At 38.6% G+C, this 24,309-nt stretch overlaps 1 protein-coding gene across 1 annotated transcript in view; it reads left to right on the top strand.

Annotated features, from left to right (window-relative positions):
- mast1b (microtubule associated serine/threonine kinase 1b) overlaps positions 1-20,515 on the top strand; it is a 33,152-nt gene extending 12,637 nt beyond the window's left edge. Inside the window, exons 3-27 of the mRNA XM_058771227.1 lie at positions 607-692; positions 810-885; positions 977-1,046; positions 2,573-2,733; positions 2,833-2,908; positions 3,920-4,129; positions 4,229-4,330; positions 6,213-6,345; positions 6,432-6,499; positions 6,631-6,707; positions 6,916-7,124; positions 7,507-7,645; positions 7,938-8,070; positions 9,075-9,240; positions 9,349-9,450; positions 10,623-10,745; positions 10,844-10,953; positions 11,043-11,197; positions 12,711-12,955; positions 13,088-13,306; positions 13,887-14,116; positions 14,205-14,327; positions 14,409-14,545; positions 14,628-14,815; positions 15,807-20,515. Of these exons, the coding sequence (XP_058627210.1) occupies positions 607-692; positions 810-885; positions 977-1,046; positions 2,573-2,733; positions 2,833-2,908; positions 3,920-4,129; positions 4,229-4,330; positions 6,213-6,345; positions 6,432-6,499; positions 6,631-6,707; positions 6,916-7,124; positions 7,507-7,645; positions 7,938-8,070; positions 9,075-9,240; positions 9,349-9,450; positions 10,623-10,745; positions 10,844-10,953; positions 11,043-11,197; positions 12,711-12,955; positions 13,088-13,306; positions 13,887-14,116; positions 14,205-14,327; positions 14,409-14,545; positions 14,628-14,815; positions 15,807-17,320 (4,852 nt within the window). The 3' untranslated portion in view covers positions 17,321-20,515. The remainder of the gene's footprint in view (positions 1-606; positions 693-809; positions 886-976; positions 1,047-2,572; positions 2,734-2,832; positions 2,909-3,919; positions 4,130-4,228; positions 4,331-6,212; positions 6,346-6,431; positions 6,500-6,630; positions 6,708-6,915; positions 7,125-7,506; positions 7,646-7,937; positions 8,071-9,074; positions 9,241-9,348; positions 9,451-10,622; positions 10,746-10,843; positions 10,954-11,042; positions 11,198-12,710; positions 12,956-13,087; positions 13,307-13,886; positions 14,117-14,204; positions 14,328-14,408; positions 14,546-14,627; positions 14,816-15,806) is intronic.
- The last annotated feature ends 3,794 nt before the right edge of the window (positions 20,516-24,309 follow it).

The following is a 24,309-nucleotide window of genomic DNA, read 5'->3' as shown; positions in this document are numbered from 1 at the left end:
ACACACACACACACACCAGTTCCTCTGTTCTCAGCTCTGATGTGATTTTGTCTGAACATAATCTTATCTCATCAAGACATCTGGTGATGGAAACAATTCATCCTTAAAATAAAATATTTATTTTAATCATAAGGGTCTGGGATGGGCAGTTGGTTGTATATGTTAGTGAGGTGATTTTTTTATTACAATTTTCAAGTATTTATTTTATTTGCAATTATTTTCAAGTTTATTTATTTATTTACATTTATTTATATATTTTTATAGATTATTTATTTATTTATATTAGTATTTAGCTAGTTTCTTTTTTCAGTTTATTTATTTATTTGTTTATAAATTTTTAAATGTAAATTTTTCAAGATTTTGTGTATTTTTGTTTATTTTAAATGCATTTATTTTTCTTTATTTATTTATTTGTTCATTTGTTTGTTTATGCAATTATTTATTTGTATTTGTATTTATTGCTTTTATTAATTTTTTTTCAGCAATGGTGTATTGTGCTGATCTTTAGCAGTTTCTTTATTTCCTCTGATTGTCTCAAGTTTGATGTTCTTTAGATGTTTTATTAATATTATTAAATGGATGAATTCTCTGTTTGTGTGTGTGCAGTTGCCGCAGTAACCGGAAGAGTTTGATTCTGACCTCCACCTCCCCGACTCTGCCCCGCCCACATTCCCCGTTACCGGGACACATCGGTGAGAGGCCACACCCCCCGCAGATGCATTCTACTTACAGACTCACTGATACGCTTTTCTTATGTGATTGAGTTTTGTTTGTAATTGAGCTTCATTTTGTTATTCCTGTCCACACAGGAAGTAGTCCTCTGGACAGCCCTCGAAACTTCTCTCCCAGCACTCCAGCACATTTCTCCTTCGCTTCCTCAAGACGGTAAACAAACACACACACGCACTTCAGACAGAAAGTCTAACATAAACCCTTAGCTGCTGTTAATGCGGCTTCTGTACTGTTGTCTGTGCAGGGATGGACGTCGATGGTCGCTGGCGTCTCTTCCATCTTCTGGCTATGGGACAAACACTCCCAGCTCAACGGTAAGAGAGTTTCTCATGTGAACACATGTACAGATGTGCGTCACATCTGATCTAGAGACGTCTGATGATAAACACACATCAGATGCACTTCAGAGATTCAGCTGGGGTGTATTTATGAGCAGTGAACGCAGCTGAAGACTGTTTTCAGCTGTACAGTCAGAGACAGTGTTAGTTTAGTATTTTTTATATGCTATGAAAGTTTTTATAAATGTTTTTATAGTTTTTATTTATATAGTTTCCATTTTCATTTTTAAATTTCAGTTAATTTAGTAATTTTGTTGTGTGTTTTTGTCATTTGTATTTGTTTTTTTTACTTTTTTAATATGTCTAAATAGTTATATTATGTTTTATATTATATCATATAAAGGAATATTTTATAATAAATAACAATTATTATATTATATAAAAGTATTTTGGAATAAATAGTCTTGAATTAAATAATAATACCAAGGTCAATGATTTGAAGTTTCTTTCTTTTTATTTTTGTATTTGTATTTATATATCTATATTGTAAAGTTTCTTTCATTCCTTCAGTTTATTTATTTTTGTTTGTTTTTTATTTATAAATAATTGTTTAAAGTTTTATTTAGTTTTATTTGTTTTCATTTGTTTTATTATAAATTGAGTTTTATTCATTTTTACGTGTTTAATTCTTTCTTTCATTTATTTGTTTATTATTTGAGTTTATTTGTTTGTTGAATTTTCAAGTTTCTTTCTTTATTTTTACTAATTCGTTTATTTCTTTTTCAAGCTTCTTTTACTCTTTATTTGTATTTTATTTATATTTTAAGGTTTCTTTCATTATTTCTTTATTTATTCATTTTTAAAGTTTCTTTTTAAAAATATTTATGTCTTCAAGTTTTCATATATTTTTGTATTTGTATTTGTATTTTACTAATTATTTATTCATTTGTATATAACATATTTAATAATAATAATAATAATAAAATAAACAAGGTAAATATTTGAGTTTACCTGCATTTAAATCATATCTGAAACATTATTTTTTTGTTAGAAAAAATGAAAAGAGCTCAAATATGAAAAGAAGCTTTTATAATGGTCAAAATTAGTGAACTTTTTGAAGATTAATTAAGGTATTCTTAAGGTTTTCTTTACACTGTTAAAAACAAATGATTTGCTATTTATAGGATTTTTAATTTTTTTTTTATTTGAAAGCCTAAACTTGTGATGCTTAGGCAAACATCTTTTACTCTAAGATATAAAGTGCACTTTATTATGTAAATAAATTATAGATTTATTTGGGATTTTGTTTATTGCTTTAGTTATTGCTATAATGAAGTGTTTTTTGCTTTGTTGGTTTTTCTTGTAATAATAATAATTAAGAAAATATTATTTTGCTGGTTGTTGTTCAGAGCAGTCTTCATGTCAGGACTGCATCTATGTTCCCTTAAAATGCTGTCTATGTAGGCGGCTCACAAGGGACTAGAGCCAATGCTTCCAGATAGTGTACAGCCTGTTCACTCTGTCAGAGTTTAGATGTGTTTAATGTCTGTGTTTATCTGCAGTCCTCCAGCTCGTCTCAGGAGCGTCTGCACCAGCTGCCATCTCAACCCACCATGGACGAGCTGCACTTCCTGTCCAAACACTTCGGCAGCACAGAGAGCATCACTGACGATGATGGGGGACGCTGTTCACCCCACATAAGACCCCGCTCACGTAGCCTGAGGTCTGCAAACACACACACATACACACACACTCTCATACTCATGCTCAAGTGTGTGTGTTGCAGTTGTTGTGTTTAACTCTCTCTCTGTTGTGTGTTCAGTCCGGGTCGCTCTCACTCCTGCTACGACAATGAGATCATCATGATGAATCATGTTTACAGGGAGCGTTTCCCTAAGGTAACACACACACACACACACACACACACACACATGCACGCACACACACCTGTCTCACACCACAGCATCTGTCTACCTGTTTCTCACACCTGTCCACTTGTGAACACACAAAAATATCAATATAAATATATGTTAATATTAACATTTCTAAATATTATAATTTCTATAATTATCTATGGGAACGCTTTACAATGAGGTTTCCTTTGGAAACATTAGTTAACTATGTAAGTTAACATAAACAGCACTTATATAGCATTTATTAATCTTAATGTTAAGTTACTGTAAATCAGCAACATCTGAGCAGTAACACTTTGCTGTGAGTGTACTTCATGAGCCTCGTCACATGACGCTCTTCTCTAACATTAGCCGTCTTATGGGAAACTGTATTGATTTTCACACACACACAGAGAGAGAGAGGCTCCCACTGGTGTCTGGTGTCTGTCTCTCAGTTTGCTGTAAGATAAACACATTTAGATGGTCAGAACAACATCAGGTTAACTGAGGACGACTGGAGTAATCGACGGAGTAGAGATAAGAAATCAAAATAAAATCATTTTCTAAAAAATAAAAATATATAATCTTGCTTTGCACAATTATATATCAAACATCAAATGTGTGTATATTTAAAATATGAAAGCACACTGTAATACATACTTATATTTTAACATCTACTTAATATTATTAAGTATTCTGTAATAAAAATAATCTATAAATACTAATAATAGTATTTATTACAAAATACTTAATAATAATACTTAGTAATAACTTGTAGAATAATGATTTACATTAAATAATAATAAGAATTATTATTATTATTAAAATCTAGAATATCTAAAATGTTTAATTATTATTACTACTAGTAATAATAATCGGAGATGATGTATGCATTACAAAATGCTTTATTATAAAAAATAATAATAATAACATTATTATTAGCTATTATTAGTAGTAGTTTTAAAATACTGGTATCAGCAAATAATTATAAAATAATAAATAATTTGTTCTTGTCAGGCCACGGCGCAGATGGAGGGCAGATTGTGTGATTTCATGCACTCATATTGTCCCGAGAGCGTTCTGCCGCTGGCCGACGGGGTCCTGAGCTTTATCCACCACCAGATCATCGAGCTGTCCAGAGACTGCCTGACCAAATCTAAGGAGGGTCTCATCACGTCCATCTACTTCTTTGAGCTGCAGGAAAACCTGGAGAAACTTCTGGACGACGTGAGTTCATCATCAAACCTGTGATCTCATTAAACCCTCCAAGAACGGTCTGTTTACTGTAATGTGAAGAAGTAATTCAATATTATTTATGTCTCTCAGGCTTATAAGAGGTCAGAGAGTTCAGAGTTGACATTCGTCACTGAGTTGGTGAAGAAACTCCTCTTCATCATCGCTCGACCTGCTCGACTTTTGGAGTGTTTGGTGAGAAAATGCTTTCTTTTGCTTGTTCTTTTATCCATTCATCAGATAACATGATGCTTCAAACCCCTCTGGACACCAACAACACAAGCCTGATGTTTTCCAATTTTCACTCCTACTTCAGAAAAGTATTTTAAACAAGAATAGCTGCAAAACACAAAAGAGCGAGAGTGAGTCGAACCTGCGGCTGCATTAGCATTTAGATTGGGAGCTGTGAGCGTGCTGCTGTTATCATTGACCTTCTGTGATTCACTGCCTGAAAAACTCATTTGGAAATGTTTCTGTGCTGCTCCAGGATTAAACCACATGAACCGTTCATTATCCCCGTTAAACAGAGATGCTCCCAAAATGAGAGTGTTCATGTACTTCAGCAAATTACAAATGTTCAGTTTAATTCAACTTTAGTTTTAGACTGTCACAGAAACTGAACCCTAGTGCTGATCCTCAACCAAACAATAATGCCGCTTGAACCCAACTGACCTTGTATTGCATTTATGACTTATTTCAGAGTGAAACAGCATGTAGCAATCTGCAGAAAACTTTTCCAAACACCTCAGCAACCTCATAGCAACATTCTAAAAACTAAACCAAACTCCTCAGCAACCTCATAGCAACATTCTAAAAACTAAACCAAACTCCTCAGCAACCTCATAGCAACATTCTAAAAACTAAACCAAACTCCTCAGCAACCTCATAGCAACATTCTAAAAACTAAACCAAACTCCTCAGCAACCTCATAGCAACGTTCTAAAAACTAAACCAAACTCCTCAGCAACCTCATAGCAACGTTCTAAAAACTAAACCAAACTCCTCAGCAACCTCATAGCAACATTCTAAAAACTAAACCAAACTCCTCAGCAACCTCATAGCAACATTCTAAAAAACTAAACCAAACTCCTCAGCAACCTCATAGCAACATTCTAAAAAACTAAACCAAACTCCTCAGCAACCTCATAGCAACGTTCTAAAAACTAAACCAAACTCCTCAGCAACCTCATAGCAACGTTCTAAAAACTAAACCAAACACCTCAGCAACCTCATAGCAACATTCTAAAAACTAAACCAAACACCTCAGCAACCTCATAGCAACATTCTAAAAACTAAACCAAACACCTCAGCAACCTCATAGCAACATTCTAAAAACTAAACCAAACTCCTCAGCAACCTCATAGCAACGTTCTAAAAACTAAACCAAACACCTCAGCAACCTCATAGCAACATTCTAAAAAACTAAACCAAACTCCTCAGCAACCTCATAGCAACGTTCTAAAAACTAAACCAAACTCCTCAGCAACCTCATAGCAACGTTCTAAAAACTAAACCAAACACCTCAGCAACCTCATAGCAACGTTCTAAAAACTAAACCAAACACCTCAGCAACCTCATAGCAACATTCTAAAAACTAAACCAAACACCTCAGCAACCTCATAGCAACATTCTAAAAACTAAACCAAACACCTCAGCAACCTCATAGCAACGTTCTAAAAACTAAACCAAACTCCTCAGCAACCTCATAGCAACGTTCTAAAAACTAAACCAAACTCCTCAGCAACCTCATAGCAACGTTCTAAAAACTAAACCAAACACCTCAGCAACCTCATAGCAACATTCTAAAAACTAAACCAAACACCTCAGCAACCTCATAGCAACATTCTAAAAACTAAACCAAACTCCTCAGCAACCTCATAGCAACGTTCTAAAAACTAAACCAAACTCCTCAGCAACCTCATAGCAACGTTCTAAAAACTAAACCAAACACCTCAGCAACCTCATAGCAACATTCTAAAAACTAAACCAAACTCCTCAGCAAACGCATAGCAACGCGCTGAAATCTAATCCAAACATCCCAGCAACCTAACAGATGTTGCTCTGACACGTTTTCCAGGAGTTTAACCCTGAAGAGTTCTATCATCTGCTGGAGGCGGCTGAAGATCACGCTAAAGAAGGACACCTGATGAAGACCGACATCCCGCGATACATCATCAGTCAGCTGGGTCTAACCAGAGACCCTCTGGAGGGTGAGACCACAGTCACACAACAATCACACAGCACTGATCCCAGTACAGCAGCAGATCACTGAGCGACTGTCACGTCTGTGTTTCAGAGATGGTCGGTCGAGAGCATTACGACAGCGAGGGCCCCGTCACACCGGAGACAGACGACTCCGCAGAGGTCTGAACAAACACACACACACACACAGAGCCCCAGGAAATCTGAAAACGATTGTTTGTCAGTAAAGCGTCTGTAACAAATTGATGATAACATCTTGTGCAAGAGTTTGAGGGGATTTATCTCTTTTCCAGGGAAAGATAAAACCCATGAAGCCACCTGGAGAGGCAGATTTCCAGACCATCAAACTGATAAGCAATGGAGCCTACGGGTAAACCAGCACACACACACACACACACACACACATTTGCCTGAATATATAAATGGGGATATAATGTTTAAAAGAAAAGCATTTGTTTTTAACAGAAAATTTTGTAACATTATAAGTACTGTCACTGTGGATTCAAACGCATCTACTAAATAACCAAACACACACATAGGAGTTGAGACCCTGACAGAAGATACTGTGTGTTTCTCAGTGCGGTGTATCTGGTCCGCCATCTCGAGACGCGACAGCGCTTTGCTATGAAGAAAATCAACAAACAGAACTTGATTCTGAGGAACCAGATCCAGCAGGCGTTTGTGGAGCGAGACATCCTGACCTTCGCCGAGAACCCGTTCGTGGTCAGCATGTTCTGCTCCTTTGAGACCAGAAGACACCTGTGTATGGTCATGGAGTACGTGGAGGGTGAGACACGCACACACTTTCATTGCTCTTTTAAAGCTTTATTGACTGTATTGAGGTCTCAGGTATGTTTTGTTTAAGTATAAACTCTCAGATGTTTCTCTTAAAGTGCCTGAGAAATAAAACAGTCCCAAATGAGTCACTCCAGTGAGAGTCTAGGACTATAAAATGAATGCGGAAAGCAGCTCAAATCGTTTGATGAGAGAAGATTGAGTTTGTCTTGAGCAAATCTGAGCATAGTTTGAGATCTCTTCTGAGACTCGTGTGAGATTACTGGAGTCTTTTTCTCAGGAGAAACATCTGAGAAGCAGGAGGCTTCGGTATTGTTGTCTTAAGAGAAACAACTGAGATGTTAACGAGATCTCATCTGTGTGTTTCGTTTCAGGTGGCGACTGCGCGACACTGCTAAAGAACATCGGAGCATTGCCCGTGGAAATGGCGCGCATGTACTTCGCTGAAACCGTCCTGGCTCTCGAATACATACATAACTATGGAATCGTGCACAGAGATCTCAAACCGGACAAGTAATACGCCAATAACAGTTAAAACAATTCTGAATTATATGTAATGACGATGGCAGGGAGTATGTCATTTACTAAGTGACTATGCACAGTCAATTAAATGATTGCTGGGATTCGTTTGCCATCTGTTGGGCGATGACATACAGCACTTCCTGTGTGAGATTAATGAAATCATTTAATTTGGACAGATTGTGTTATATAATTAAACACATGTCAGAAGTGCCACTCAGCTTGAGTCTGTTACTGTAGAGACTGTCTCACATCATCTCCATCTGTCTCTCTCTCTCTCCGTCAGTCTGCTGATCACGTCAATGGGTCACATTAAACTCACTGATTTCGGTTTGTCTAAAATGGGTCTCATGAGCCTCACCACAAACCTGTACGAGGGACACATCGAGAAGGACACCAGGGAGTTCTTGGATAAACAGGTACCAGAAAATATTTACAATATTCAAAAAGCCACAAAACTACATTTTAATTAATTGAGTTATTTTTTATCATAACAAATGTAATTTGCACATTCATGTTTATGATCAAATGTCACTGATGAAGTGCCGATGAAGCCTGTGAGCAACAACTTCACGACATTATAAAAAGATTCCAAACACCACCATACTGAAAACTAATCCAAACACCTGCAACACCTGAAACTGCATAGCAATGTGCTTGACAACTTTTCCAAACACCTTAGCAACCACATAACAATGCACTGAAAACTATTCCAAGCATCTCAGCAACGGTATAGCAACACACTAAAAGCTATTCCAAACACCTTAGCAACACGGCATAGCAACTAGGGATTCGTGGATTCCTCTGGAATCGATTCTGAGCTTAGATTTTAACAGCAGATGGCGCTCTAGGTTTTTATCTGAGTCTGTAAGTGAGTCTGAGTCAGCTCAGAATGCTTTTATGACGCAATATTAATGTAAACACAGCCCAGTGTGAACACCTTTGTAATTCGCTTCAACCTTTTCGAATTTTATGAATGATTATTTTAGGTTGAAGTGTGTGTAAGGATTTGGAACCAAGCAGAGTACGGCTGTTTCTAAAGCATGCAGCGCCATCTGCTGTTAAAAACTAAGCTCAGAATCGACTCGAGAAAGAATCGCAATGCATTCGGAAAATCTCAGAATTGATGCTGAATCATTTCTTGATTCGCGAAGCATCGATTTATTTTCCCAGCTCTAATAGCAACGCACTGAAAACTATTCAGAACACCTTAGCAACCGCATAGCAACACGTTTAAATTTAGTCTGGGGTGCATTTCCCAAAAGCAACTAGGGTCGCAATTTCTGTTACCAATAGAGTTCAATGGAAATATCGACCATAGTTAACTAATGATGGTTTTGAGAAACGCACTCTTGAACAACTTAGCAACTGCTTAGAAATGTGCTGAAACCGCATAGAAACGTTCTTTGACCTTTGACCCCAGGTTTGCGGCACCCCAGAGTACATCGCCCCGGAGGTGATCCTGCGGCAGGGTTACGGCAAGCCGGTGGACTGGTGGGCCATGGGTATCATCCTCTACGAGTTCCTGGTGGGCTGCGTGCCGTTCTTCGGCGACACACCAGAGGAGCTGTTTGGTCAGGTGATCACAGGTAAAGACACGCCTACAGTAAAAACATAAAATATTTCACACAGTCAAACAATCTCATGAATCCAAATAAAAAAGATGTACACAGTGTGAAATGTGTGTGTGTGTGTAGATGACATTGCGTGGCCCGAGGATGATGACGCTCTCCCCGCTGACGCACAGCACCTGATCTCATCTCTCCTGCAGACCAACCCGCTGCTCAGACTGGGCACAGGTGACGTCACACACCTCCAGTCATGTGACTAAATACGCAACTGTTAGAACTGTTGACTTAAGAGTAGAGCTGTATTATAACAATGATCATTTGATCAAACAATGATTATAAAAAAAAAAGGATATTTTTGGGCAGAAGAATAGCTCAAAACTCAAGTCTCTAAACCTACTTTTTGAACTGCAATCCATTTGGTGACAGTATATCAAGTGAAAAGGTCCCATAGACTTAACAACATAACATTGCATCACCCTAGCAACCACTCAGAACTCCTTACGAAACCACCTGGCATCCACATAGTAGCACATTTAAAATAAGTCAGAACTGCCTACACATAGTAAACTCTAAAACGCCATAGCAACACCCTAGCAACCTGTCAAAGCACATCATAAACTGCCTAGCAAACACATAGTAGCAAGTTTAACACCACTCAGATCACTTAACTGCATAGCATGCATTAAAACTACCCTAGCAACAGCATAGCAACCTCTTAGAAACCAACTAACAAGTTTAAAACCACTCAGAAACCCCAACAACATAGCATTCACTAAAAATGCCCTAGCAACATCCTAGCAACCACTCACTACACCTTCAAAAACCGCCTAGCAACCCATATCAAGTTTAAAACCACTTACAACCACATTAGCATGCACTAAAAATGCCCTAGCAACAGCATAGCAACTACCCAGAATACCTTAGAAACCACCTAGCAACCACACAGTAGCAAGTATAATGCCACTCAGAACCACCTAACTGTGTAGCATGCATTAAACACCCTAGCAACAGCATAGCAAACACTTAGAACACCTTTGAAACCACCTAGCAACCAACAGCAAGGTTAAAACCACTCAGAACCACCAACAAACTGCATAGCATGCAAAAAAACACCCTAGCAACCAACAAACAGCGCCGTGGAAACCACTCAGAACACCTTAAAAACCATGTATCAGCAACATAGTAAAATAGTATTCACTTAAAACACCCTAACAACACCCTAGCAACCACTCAGACTATTCTAGCCTTTATATTCTAATGAAAAATATAAATATGTTTTTACTGTTATTAGTAGTTCATTTGAGTATTGATCATTTACTGTCTTTTATCATATTGCTGTTGTTGGTCAGTAGAGTCCGCCGTTCTGCACTCACTGAATGAAATCGTGTGTTTGTGCGCAGGTGGAGCGTTCGAGGTGAAGGAGCATCCGTTCTTCTGTGATCTAGACTGGAGCAGTTTGCTCCGACAGAAAGCTGAGTTCATCCCTCATCTGGAGTCTGAGGAGGACACCAGCTACTTTGACAGTGAGTGATGGACAGATGGATGGATGGATGGTGTGTGTGTGTGTGTGTGCTGTTGTCTGACGGTGTGCATTAGTGAGTAACTCATCCGTCTGTTTCAGCGCGATCTGAGCGATATCATCACATTCAATCGTACGATGAGGACGACACCAATGACGACGAGCCAGTGGAGATTCACCACTTCTCCTCCTGCTCGCCACGCTTCAGCAAGGTTAGACCGAGATTCTGCTCTTTACACAACACCGAGGATTATGGGTAATGTAGCCCATTCAAGGGTTCATCTGTTCATCTGAATCACAGGTGTATAGCAGCATGGAGCATCTGTCGCAGCTGGAGCACAAACCCGTGGTGACCCGCAGAGAGCCCAAAGCTCACAGAGAAGATCGCAGCAAGAGAGAAAGTCTGGGCAGCCTGACCCTCCGAGACAAGAGCTGGAGAACCGGATCCCCTGAGATGTAAGACAGACCTCCCAGAATAGCCCAGCAACACCTTAGCAACCACTCAGAACACCTTAGAAACCACCTAGCAACCACATTGTAAAAAAAAAAAAAAAAAGTTTTTTGAGATTTGAGAAGTTTTTTTTCAGATTTTTGAGTTTGCTCAACTTATTTTTGTGGGAGATTCTCAAATTTTTGTTGTATAAACTTAAAACGACAAGTTGAGAAAACTCAAAAATCTGCTGAAGCTGGTTGCCTTAAAATTTTAAGTTGGCTCAACTTTTTTTTTTTTTTTACAGTGCACCAGAGCTGGGTAGTAACTGATTGCGTGTAATTTGGATTACATAATCAGATTCCAAAAATTATGTACTTTATGTATTTATGTATTTTAAAATTCTTGTAATCAGACTACAGTTACTTGATTACATGATTACATATTATTCACACAATAGCAATAAATTATTTCCGTCACTAGTTCGACATGGCATTTTAACACTGGATTTACAAAAATCATTTTTAAGAAGTGTTTCAACATTGCATAAGCTACTGATGAACACACTAATTTTAATTTTAAAATTATTTAACCATGTATTACTATAGTTTTGGAAGGCTTTTGTCTTTCAAAATGCACAAATTCACGTTATTTCTTATTTGCATCTAATGCAGGCATGTCATCTGAACATCTTTCACCTAATATATTTACCTGAAGTACCCCTGAGATTTGAAAATAAATATTTTAATAATTAAGTAACACATTTGCATGTTTGCGGTTCTCTGATGTTGGTTAATGGTCACATGACATGCACTAAGACAAATAAATTATTTCTTTTTTTTTAGTAAGTGTTTTATTTTGATTGATGCTATTTTAAAATGACTTTTCAATTGTATTTTTACTTTTATGTGATTTAATTAATTACTAGCTTTTCATTAAACTGACAAACCCCCTGCAGTTCATTTAGGAACCCCAATTTGGGAAACCTACATGTGATGTAATGTTTAATGTACTTCATGTTTGTAAAGTTTGCATGTTCTTTGTGTTTTTATATAAATATGGTACAGGATCATCCTATTTAAATCAATGTGATAAAGGAGCTAGGTCAAAAGTAGTATAAAAGTAGTCTGATTATATTACCTAAAATGTGTAATGTCATGGATTATGTTTGTCGTGTAATTTGGAATCAGTAACAGACTACAATTTGTAAGTAATATACCCAGCACTGGCAACCACATAGTATCACATTTGAAACTTCTTAAAACAGCTGCAAAGCATGCATTACAATACATTAGAAATGCTCTAAACAACCACTGACCATTCAGAACAGCATACACTAAAAACACCCTAGCAACACCATAGCAACTATTAGAACAAACCACCTTGCATAGCAACCAGTCAGACCATTGTAACAGCCTCACAATGTCTTAAGAAAATATACACATCTAATTTTGATCTTTATTAGAACATTTAATTATCAATGACTGTCAAAGAGACATGATCTTCACTAACGTCCTCCGTTCGTCCTGCTCTCTCTAGGAAGCGGTTGTCATGTTCAGAGTTGTCCTTCACTGAATCAGACTCCAGTCCTCCCGGTGCACGCCGGCGTTTCTCAGCGCTGATGGACACGCACCGCTTCGCTTCTCCACTAGAGGGAGACGGTGACACGCACACGCGCCAAACACCCATCAAAACCAGGGGCTCGTCGCTAGAGGGCGCCAACGTGCCCATCTGCTCCGGACTGGTGGAGTCCAGCTATACGGCATCAGTGGGACATCCTGGAGGTGATTTGGTTTTCGCAATAAACATAAATAGAATACTTTCATAAATTTTACTGTTGTGTTCCTGGGTGTCAGTCACTCATTGTGCCGCCCAGTGATATCTCATATTTTACGTTTTATCTTCCTGTTTCTCAGATAAACTCCTGCGGCCTGCTGATGCCGCCGCTGCCACCCCCGCCGTTCCTCTACACATACCAGACTCGTTTGGGCCTCGCGTCGGAAGCGACCTCGTCTTACGAAGAGCTCGACATCATCAGATTCCGACCGACAGCGAGAAACGTAGCGCGACTCGCTCTGGAACCAAAGTCATAAAGTCAGCCTCCACCACAGCCCTGTCTGTCATCATACCTGCAGGTGAGACCTATTTCATTATTATTATAATTAACAACAACCAATAAAATCACAGCACTTCAACATTAAAATAATTATTTAAAAAATAAAATAATAATAATAAAATAATTACTATTATTACTATAGTAACATTACTATAAAATAATTACTTTTTTTTGCTCTTTTTATGGCATGTTTTTGTGTAATAATAAAAATACATTAATAATGATTAATAACTAATAAAAATACTAAATAAAATTAAAACAAAAATAATGAATCTTATGTATTTTTTCATGCAGATTTTTAAGGACTAAATACATTTACATGGAATATTTAGTTTATTTTTTTTGTTGTTTAAGTCTATAGTAAGTCTCTATAAGTGTATTTTAAGTTAAAAAATGTCAACAACTCACAAAATTTTGGTTTTTGTATTATTTGTGTATAAAATCGTAGTTTACGTTATCTTCAATGTATAATAAAAACATTAATTGTACACAATTTGTACATTATTTGAAAAATTATTTTTAGTCAGGCATTATCAAGCATTTCAATATACGTGGCATTGACATGTGTTTTTGTAATATTATGATATTTGCTTTCATAGTTGAGCAGCATGGTACGTCACCACTAGCCAGTCCCATGTCTCCTCGCTCCATCTCGTCCAATCCATCGTCTCGTGACTCGTCTCCGAGTCGTGACTACTCACCTACTGTCAATGTCCTGCGCTCACCAATCACCATCCATCGCTCTGGAAAGAAGTACGGCTTCACCTTGCGCGCCATCAGAGTCTACATGGGTGACAGTAACGTCTACAGCGTACATCACATGGTCTGGGTACGGACACATTTTGGAACGTTCTTCTCATTTATAACAAAAAAATGTTTTACATGAGGTGATTGACATTGCTTTTGTCCAATCACAGCATGTCGAGTGTGGTGGGCCGGCCCAGGAGGCGGGGCTTTGTGCTGGCGACCTCATCACCCATGTGAACGGAGAGTCTGTGCACGGATTGGTGCACACAGAGGTGGTGGAGCTCATTCTGAAGGTACGGGCATCACAAACACATCTGACTGTAACTTTTAGAGATGTTACTCAATAAATTTAACACGATGCATTGAATTTTCAGAGTGGCAGCAAAGTAACAGTAACGACCACTCCATTCGAAAACACGTCCATAAAGATCGGGCCAGCAAGGAAGCTTAGCTACAAAGCCAAGATGGCCAGACGCAACAAGAAGTCAGTCGCAAAAGATGGACAAGAGAGGTCAGAAAGAGTGAATGCCATCACATAAATATACATATCATCTATGATTTACTCAATTGCTGTATTCTTTCTCTGTCTGCAGTAAGAAGCGCAGCTCTCTCTTTCGTAAGATCACGAAACAGTCCAACCTGCTTCACACCAGTCGTAGTCTGTCCTCTCTGAATCGCTCGCTCTCATCTGGAGACAGTCTGCCTGGATCACCGACACACAACCTGTCTGCTCGCTCGCCCACGCAGACGTACCGCTCTCCTCCAGACTCCGCCTACCTCGGTCAGAGCTCCTCCCACTGCTTTATGATCTATTAAAAATGCCTGTCAGATGTGGAATCTAATTGGCTGATTTGTTGGTGTCATATATACTTGTTTTACACTCTTAGTAAATGAGTTTCTCTAGACCAACGTTTTCAAATCAAATGCCAATGCTAAATTATAAATTCAACAATATTATTAATAAATAAACAATATTATTTAATGTAAATTGTTATATTTTTATATAATTGTAATATTTTTTTTATGTGTAAGTAAAAAAAGAAATATACTTTACTATGATCTTGTACAAAATGTACAAAATTTATTATTTATTATGTGTTATTTATTGTGTTTACTTGCATTGTACTCAGTTAAGCCTGACTGATTGAGATTATGGAAGTATGCAGATGCTGGTGCAAAACAGTGTATAATCTTGTTGTATATATTTAAAATGCATCATAGCAGTACAGTACTCAAGGTGGCGACAGAGCAGTGTTTGTTACTTACTGTTTAGTGTTTGTAAATATTAGCGCCCCTTGCAGCCATGCTGAGAATGCCAAGCATACATGAATATCACTGATTATGTGCCTCACAGAATCCAATGTCTGTGAAGACCAAGTTTGTTGCTAGAAGCATTTGTTCATGTATATATTCATATACATATAATGCATGACATAAAAGTATGATTTGGGCTGAACAATTTTAATAGTTTTATACATGCACAAATATCTGGTTAAAAAATAATGCCTTTCTAGAGAACAAAAAGATATGTGTAACACTGAGTTTTAATGAATACTTTCTGCCTCATAGCATGTACTTGAGTGACATTTGACCTACTGAAGATAACATTTCTGTCACATGTGGTCCCTCTTTCCTTTTGAGCAGACGTGCGTTGAAATGACCTAAATTAGCCTTTGATATTTGGCTTCAGTCAGTGTTGGGTTTTCTGACTGATTGTGTGCCCTTTTCGTGATTCTTTGAGGTTCTGACCCGTTCTGTCCTTGTCCTCTCAGGCACTTCGTCTCAGAGCAGCTCACCCGCGTCCAGCACGCCAAACTCGCCTGCAACATCTCAGCACATGCGGCCGAGCTCTCTTTACGGTCTCTCGCCCAAACTCCACCGGCAGTACCGTTCTGCTCGCTGCAAATCTGCCGGGAACATTCCTCTGTCTCCGCTGGCCCACACGCCGTCCCCTACTTCATCTTCCCCGCCGCCCATCGCTGGACACACTGTCGGCAGCTCCAACACCACCCAGGCCTTCCCTGCCAAGCTCCACGCCTCTCCTCCAATCACACGCCCGCGGCCCAAGAGCGCAGAACCACCCCGTTCGCCTCTCCTCCAAAGGGTGCAGTCGGCCGAGAAGCTCGGCCCGCCCCCTTCGCCTTCATTTCCATCCTCCACGTCTTCCGTGGGCTCGGACAGAAAAGGAGGGCTTTGCGTGTCCATGAGGAAGCATGGCTTGGAAGTTGTACACGCTGAATATCGCCGGGAGTCGTTCCACTGTGAACACGCCCTCCAGAGCCTGATGGAGATCGAGGGCGAGAACACGCCCGGGGCTCCGCCCTCTCCACCTGACCAGACGCCAACACACATACCCGTTGTGAGGCAGCTCGGGAGACAGGACTCAATAGCGGGACGAGAGTCTGAGGGGAAAGCGAGGCAGCCTGACTCAAGTGAATCTGTTTTAAGGACTGCATCGAAAACCCAACCAGTAGCAACCACCTTGGATCCTAAATCAACCCAGTCTGGTGAGCCACCTCAGGAGAAGAAAGTAGCCTCCAAATCTGAGTCTTCTCAAGTCGTCTCGACAGGGAAGGAGGCAGCCAGGGATGCGGGAAAGAGCGAATCACTTTATGCAATGGGATCCAGCCCCAAGATCCCAGAACGAACGCCAGTTGTCCAGAGCTCTGGAGCACAGGAACTCAAACCCTATAGCCTTCAATCCGATGGTCCTAAAGGGCTGGAAAATGGCAAAGAGATGGGAAAGATTCCAGTGAAAGAGAAAACTGCACGGACAATGGCTCCAGATGCAAGCAAGTCAAGTAAAGGACCTCTGAGCGTTGAGGGGACTGGATCTAGTTCTGTTGGTGTAACGAAAGTCTCTGAAGCAGTTCCTGCCCAGTCTAAAACCATTGAAGAACGGGTTCAAACCCCATCGGGGTCCGCCAGAGGCCCTCAAGAGGAAAGATGTCGCCTGGAAGCGGCTGAAGAGTCCCCAGCCTCTCCGTCTCCAACCGCCAGATCGCCTTGCGCAAGCAAATCACGTGCCGTATCTCCTGGTGACAGGTCCAGCTTCGTGACGCAGCTCACCAGTGTGGCTAAAACTGTGCTTGGGCCGATGAAGTTGGGCTCTCAGGATGGCGGGAAGGCCAAGGACAGCTCCAAAACCAACGAGGACAAACGAGCCGCCACGTTGGGAAAGTCCGAGGCCTCGTCTGGGAGTCGCCGTGGGTTGACGGGAACGTGGCCTGGTCCTGGATCATCAAAGCCTGAAAAGGCATCGAAGAGCTCTTCCAAGCATTCATAATATTCTTAACAGGAATATTCTCCTCTGAACTTTAAAAGGGATGCATTCCCTGTAATTGTCCAAATGCAGACTATTCAAAAGACTCTACAGCCATCAAACCAAGATATAAATGGAAAAAAAACGTAAACAAGGAAAGGTGCTTCAAAATGACTGTTGTAAAATATGTTTGTTTGTGCATATGCCGTAAGAATATATGCACCATCATATGTGGATGTAGAATAAACCAGTATGTCTCTCTACATGCATGTTACATGTGTATTGTGAATAGAAGAGTCAAAAAAAAATAAGATATGAAAAATGAAAGACCTAATGCTAGTGAACACTGCACATCCAATCATTCCTGCCCGGCCTGTAGAGGGCATGATATGTCATTCATCACCATATCGACCAATCAGTTTGTCAGATTTAGAAAGGAGAAATAGTTAAAGTGTTTACCTGTACCCCTTTTCCACCAAGGCAGTTCCAGTGCTGGTTTGGAGCCAGAGCCTAGTTTCAAACCAGTTCTTTGTCTTTCGACACCCAAAGCACCAGCTCCGAACCAGGAAAAGCGGTTCATAAGTAGCACCAAAACGTTGCTGGGCTAGAAGGAAGAACCGCTTGCGTCAGGAGCTGTGGGCGGGGTTACAGTGACCAACAAGACGACAGAAACTTTGGACCGCCATATTTGAAATAGCAGCTAAACACGAACACGTAGGATTCGCCATGTTTGGATGCCGATATGCTTTTGGATCGCTCTCGCGGTGCATTAGTGTGTAGTGTGGCGATCGATCGATCAGTCTGCATGCCGCCGATGCACCTCGAACAAGTCTGTTGTGTTTGGCGCGGCCGCGCTAGTGAAACGAAACATGGTATGTCAGTGGCGTAAGACCTGGCTCTGTATTGGCTCTCTAGCCTGTGGAAAAGCAACCGGTTCTTAAAGGGCTCGCCAGTCGAACCAACTAAGAACCGGAAATAGCACTGGCTCTGAACTAGCACCTGGTTCCTGCTGGTGGAAAGGGGGTACTAGTGACCGACACCATAGATCTAAACGATCTCAGTCCAGTACCTCAGCTATACTGTTAAACTGCCAACAGTAGCGCTATAGTAGAGGCAACAGAATGCCTAACTAGAGGTTTGGGAGGGTTAAGCCGCGGTCACACTATAGACTTTGAGCATGCAAAATTCCCTTGGACGCTGATGCTCTGCAGCGTCTTTTTAAAAAGTTAACTTCAACACATGACACATAATAATACATCTAAAATGTGAAACATACAATCTACTACACTTTCCTGCAGCACTGCAGTTTTAATTTTATGTTCTTTTAATTCAGCTACGAGGTCGTGCTGTGACATATTGATCTGCCGTTGGTCACACGATGTCACGTGATGCAAATTTGCATGGCAGAGTTCACCAAGCTTGAACTTTGTAACGCAGCGAAATGCGAAAACTTTTTGCATGGGCTTGCGTTTCCGGTCTGACGCATTCGCATGCGTATGAATGGAAGTCAATGGAACGAAAAGTGCAGTGTGACCGCCCCTTTACACTGTTGGAAAAGGGAAATGATTGTTGCACAAGAACAGAACCATGTGTAGAAGTGCTTGTTTCTGCTGTCTTAATTACATTTGCACTGGAAATGCCCAGCAAAAGTCAACATGAAATCAATTTACTTACTTAATGCATTGCTATGTTATTTAATCTGCATCCACCCTGACTAAGGTCTGTAGTCAAATAGCTACTTAGTAGGAAAATGCAGCCTTTTTACTGACTAATTAATGGAGTAAATTAATGCCAATTAGCAAAATGGCAGTAATAGCACATAAACATGGATTTGGAAAAGAAGCATGACCGTTATGGAAGTAAATTGGGTTGCAGATGTCGTTTCTTGTTGACTTTTATGTGGATGAATTTAAATATCTTTGGAAAGAAGTAAGGAGGGTGTATATAGTTTTAATTTACCACTCTGAGACTGGAGGGAAAACCTCAAGAATGGCATTGCTAAGAAAGGTTATTGAGATTATTAGATGAACTTTATGAAGAAAATGGGTCACTATGATGTCATTGTGTTAGATTATATATATATATATATATATATATATATATATATATATATATTTATATATTATAGGCCAGTAAATGCACTGTGGATTATACACTTGAATTATTACAAATCTGAAGAAGCCTGAATTATTCTTTAGTATATGCAGAAGAGTTTGTGAAGTATGAGGTGGTACATGTGTAGATGTGTTTCATTTTGATCCATTCAGGGCTTTTAATTCACTTTTGCTACATTGTGTCCAACTTTTATAGGAATTTATTACGTAGTAGGTTGACATGTAAACGTCTAGTGGTCTGCGAGAGATGAAACGATCTTCTGGAAGTGGCTTCATGTTACATGTGGAACTGATCCAATCTGTTTACACTTTAAATCACACGGTCACTCTCACGTTTGTGTGAACGTCCTTTGGAGACTGTGTGTAGTGAATCTAGCGATGTCTTAGGAGTGTGCCACGTTAATGCAATGATTTTCTTCCAAATCAGCTGATCCTTGATCCCTGATTGACTGTCTTCTGCCAATAGAGGACTTTACACTTTACCCAAATATATTGAATATTTTCTTTGGTATTATCATGGTTTTTTGACATTGTTTTTGGACACACACCTTGAATATACATGGATATGTTAATGATTCAGTGGTGTCTATGATCCATTGTATATATCAGGTACTATCATCGTACCACGGTAACACCACAGTAATTTTTGTGAGGATGTCATCTTTTATAAGTTTATTATTATTTGGGTAGGGTGTATATGCCCTTATTGTGTTTTCTGATTGATTTGTGCTGTGAAGTGTGTGTATATAGGATAGATCGTGTCAGTTTTCCGTCTGTGTTTAGATTCTATAGGCATAGCGTTTGCCTGAGACACCATTACTCACGCAATGAGTACAAGCAATGTTACAGAATGCACTTTATTGATTTATCTCTTTGAATTTATGTTTGTTTATAACTTTATTTGAAAGATGTTTGCCCTGTTTGATTATTAAAAACTGTGCTGCTTTGCATAAATCTTCCCCAAACTGTTTTACCTGTTTTTATTTTTATTTTTATTTTTTTGTATATTCACTTCTTATATCATTGTTTATTTACAGTTTTGTATGATTTCTCACCTCAGGCAATGTTATAAACTAATGCAATTAAAAAATATATTAATAATAAAGTGCAGTAATAATTAAGCAGATTGTTTGTTTTGTGTTGTCCTCTTGCATGTATTTGTAGATTAAATGATAAATTAAATATTGGTAGTTATAGGAGGATTTGGGATAAATTATGTGCATGTCAAGATTATAGGTTTGCAGTTAAAATAAGGTAATATGAAATAATTATGTGTGTGTGTGTGTGTGTGTGTGAGAGAGAGAGAGAGAAACTGCATTCTGTAGGCTTAATTTGGAATATGGCAGTGATTTCTCTTACTTTAAATAATAAATTGTATTTAATAATAAGCAATAAATAATTAAATAGTAAGTAATATTTAAATAATATTACTAATCTTCTATTTTGATATACAGTGTAAGAGAAGTTACAAAATAAATAAATGCATACATACATAAATATCCTCCTGACTGCAGAAAAAAAAAAAAAAGATTTTGTAAATTTAATATTTTTTCATGTCATTATTGTTTGGAGCATGAAAAACAACCCCGAAAAAATAACATTTGTGAAAAATGATATTTTATTCATATGTTATGCTATATGCTTTAAAAAGTCCTGACCTGTTTTTAAAATAAATAAATAAATAAAAAGACATTTTATATAATGGGAAAACCCATTTATGACTATTTTACAGACATATTGCATAAAGCAAAATGGTAGGATATCAAATCATTCTGTTATATCTTTCATAACATAGTTGAGAATATTTTTTTATACAAAGTTCGGTATAGCCTATATGAAAATAAAATAAAAAATTGATTGGTGATTTTAAAAAAAATGACTGTTTTTACCTTTCCATGTCTATTTATGTATCTCATTTACATATTAAGGTGTTTTTGTGTGCAAAAGGCGATAGTGAATGTCAGAGCCACAGACTGTCCCATTCGTTTATTTACATGGAGAGGGTGGGGTTTATGACCTATACTGCAGCCAGCCACCTGGGGGCAATCGAGACGCTTTGGCTTCACTTTCAGGACACTTGGTAAGAGCGCGCTCTCCAGCACTGCAGTCTCTGCTCTGTATTTGGAAGATTTTCAACAACTTGTTCTCTGCTAATCAATATTTCTACACACTTACAGTTATCTGGACTTTAATGAAACCAAAATGATATGTAAAATGAGAACGCTAATGGTAGAGTCGGCTGTTGTTCGTATGTTTTCGTTATGGTTAAGGCGATCTCTTCAAATGCGCGTTCCCGCGACAGGGGTGCTTTTCTCGGCACAACACCATATGCAAAAGAATTAACGACAAACTATCCGTATTTACAGCTGAAGTAGTAGCCGTAATTGTAGGGATGCAATGGGTAGAAGAAGTGAGACCTCAAAGAAGAACAATCTGTTCGGACTCTGTTTCAGCTCTTAATAGTTTGAATTCAACTGAAACAATAATAGATGATTTATTCAAAGAGTTATCCATGATAATGTTAAAGAGAGAATTGGAATTAATCTACTGGCGTGGATTTGGCTGCAAAGAATGCACTGAAATCAAAGGACGAGTAAATAATGAAAGTCCCATTTGGTAAAGTTTAAGGTGAGGCCAAATCGATAACAAAGGGCGACATTATTAGGCTATAATATTCGGAAATCAATTAATGGCAAGGCTTTTAAAGGGAAATGCAGAAGAGAAGAAGTTATATTAAGATTAAGATACTAGTTTTAAATCAACCCTGTTTCTGTGGAGCATATCATTATGAGTTGTAAAAAATATATAATGCAGAAAGGAGAATCTTGCAAGGTAAGATATGTGTTGGAACAAGAATGGAGTTTGAAGGGGATTTTGGGGGCAGATGAGAAAATGTGGGAATGTAGTAAGGCTCTATTTAATTTTCTTAAAGATACAGGGTTAGAGCACAGTATAGGTGTGTTTTTTAAATAATTGCATGCTATTCTTGTAACGAACCTGTTGATTTACAATGTTCGGAATTATAATTGGTTAAATATAAGTGGTTTCATTAGAATAGTGCTCTTTGTTCTTTCAGAGAAACCACACCCTCCATCATAATCAGTTCATGCTTACTACAACTGATATGCACCCAGCCCTCTTGAGAAGACCAGATTCTTCATCTAAAAGACTGTGCTTAAGTTTTCCCTCTAACTGTCATTCTCAGCAACCCGTATATGCTCATTTGCAGTGCTGCCCATACTGATCTAATGGTATTCATTCCCCTGGATGTTTCTAAGGAGGCCTCCTTGTCTCTATCCACTGCAGTCCTCAAGCTTATTGGTCCACATCCTGTTAGACACGGACTGATGTGCATGTAAAGGCTGACTCCCCCCTCTGAGTTGATCATAGCGCATCTGTGAAAATAAACCTGTTCAAGCTGATACTTCCCTCTGCGTTGTTCTGGCCGCTACATTTTGTATGGAATAAAAATAATGACAAATGTCTTTGAAACAAAAATGCATGTTGAAAAGAACAATGCATTGTACATTGCTTGCATTTGAATGCCTTGTATTTTCAGTGCTTGCAGTTTTAGGGGCTACAATTTAACATAGTTGTTTATTTAAGCTGTGGATATTTCTAATCAAAACATTTCACACACATTTTCATAATTAAAAATTCAATAATTCATATTCACCTTCCGAAACAACGGACGGATCCATCTGCTGTTAGTCGCTCACCAGAAGGTGGTGCAAGCGGCTGTCGATGAAGACCGTTGCAACAGGTGGATCAAGTCATTCATTCACAAAATCTGATTTGCAGAAATGGAGCAAGCTGTGAGTAGAAGTTATCAGGGCCAATATAAATATGCAGAAAAGCTGATGTGTTAGCAACAGAGGGAGCTCGCAGACAGAAAACCCATCCTGAGGAAGAGAGATGATGATGTAGTGGCTAGAAGTTACTAATTCTTTCAGGTGTCCAAAGTACGGCCCGCGGGCCAAATGCGGCCCTTGGATAAATTTCAAACAGTCCGCAGCTTGTCTATTAAAATATATTATACATGGCCCGCCAAGCATAAATGACAAAATATGCAGTTTTACAATGTTAACACAAGATGACATGACAGCACTAAATTTTAGACCAGATGTAGCAGTAATTAATTTAAAACGCGAGTGATAACAATTAGATATGCGCTCTCATTTCTTTAGCGCATGCACGATAAATGCACCAAAAGCGGAACAGCGCGACTTGCGTGAAGGCTCTGCACGGCGCAGCGCAGCGCGAGCTCAGAACAAATACTTTACTTGCTGACAGGTCACAAGATCACAAGATCACTAAACAGCGCTGTGAGAAGCGTTTGCGTTTGCAGAGGTCTCCACTACTGTACAGATTCCACGGTGATTTAAACTAGTTTAATATGCAGTTTAATAGACACAACTTTAGTTCAGTATTTATTTATTTAGTTTTTTAGTTTTTTGCTTATAGCTTTCCTAAAATTATCTTAAAAATGTGAACACTGGGTTAAATTAATTATGTCATTCGTAGCACTTTTAAAGACAGTGGGATCACAAAAATAATAACATTGTATATAATTTATATAGTAATATGTGTAGTAATAAATGTATGTGTAGAGAAATTATATTATTGCCTCAATGTCATACAACCAAAGGCTTTATATATGGACTTATATTGAATATTATTATATTAAAGGAACTATGCTACAACTTACGTCAAATCTCTGCCGGTAAAAACGGATACACTTTGTTCTTAATAATAATTAATAATAATAATCAGTTTTATTTATATAGCGCCTTTCTAGCACTCAAGGTCACTTTACAAATCAGGCTTAAGGAACAGAGACAATAGACATCAATACACACACAAAAAAAAAAAATAATATCCTCCTCCTTTTTTTCTCTA

The sequence above is a fragment of the Onychostoma macrolepis genome, chromosome 03, assembly GCF_012432095.1.
Source record: "Onychostoma macrolepis isolate SWU-2019 chromosome 03, ASM1243209v1, whole genome shotgun sequence".
Taxonomy (NCBI): domain Eukaryota; kingdom Metazoa; phylum Chordata; class Actinopteri; order Cypriniformes; family Cyprinidae; genus Onychostoma; species Onychostoma macrolepis.
This window is presented reverse-complemented; position numbering and strand designations above follow the sequence as displayed.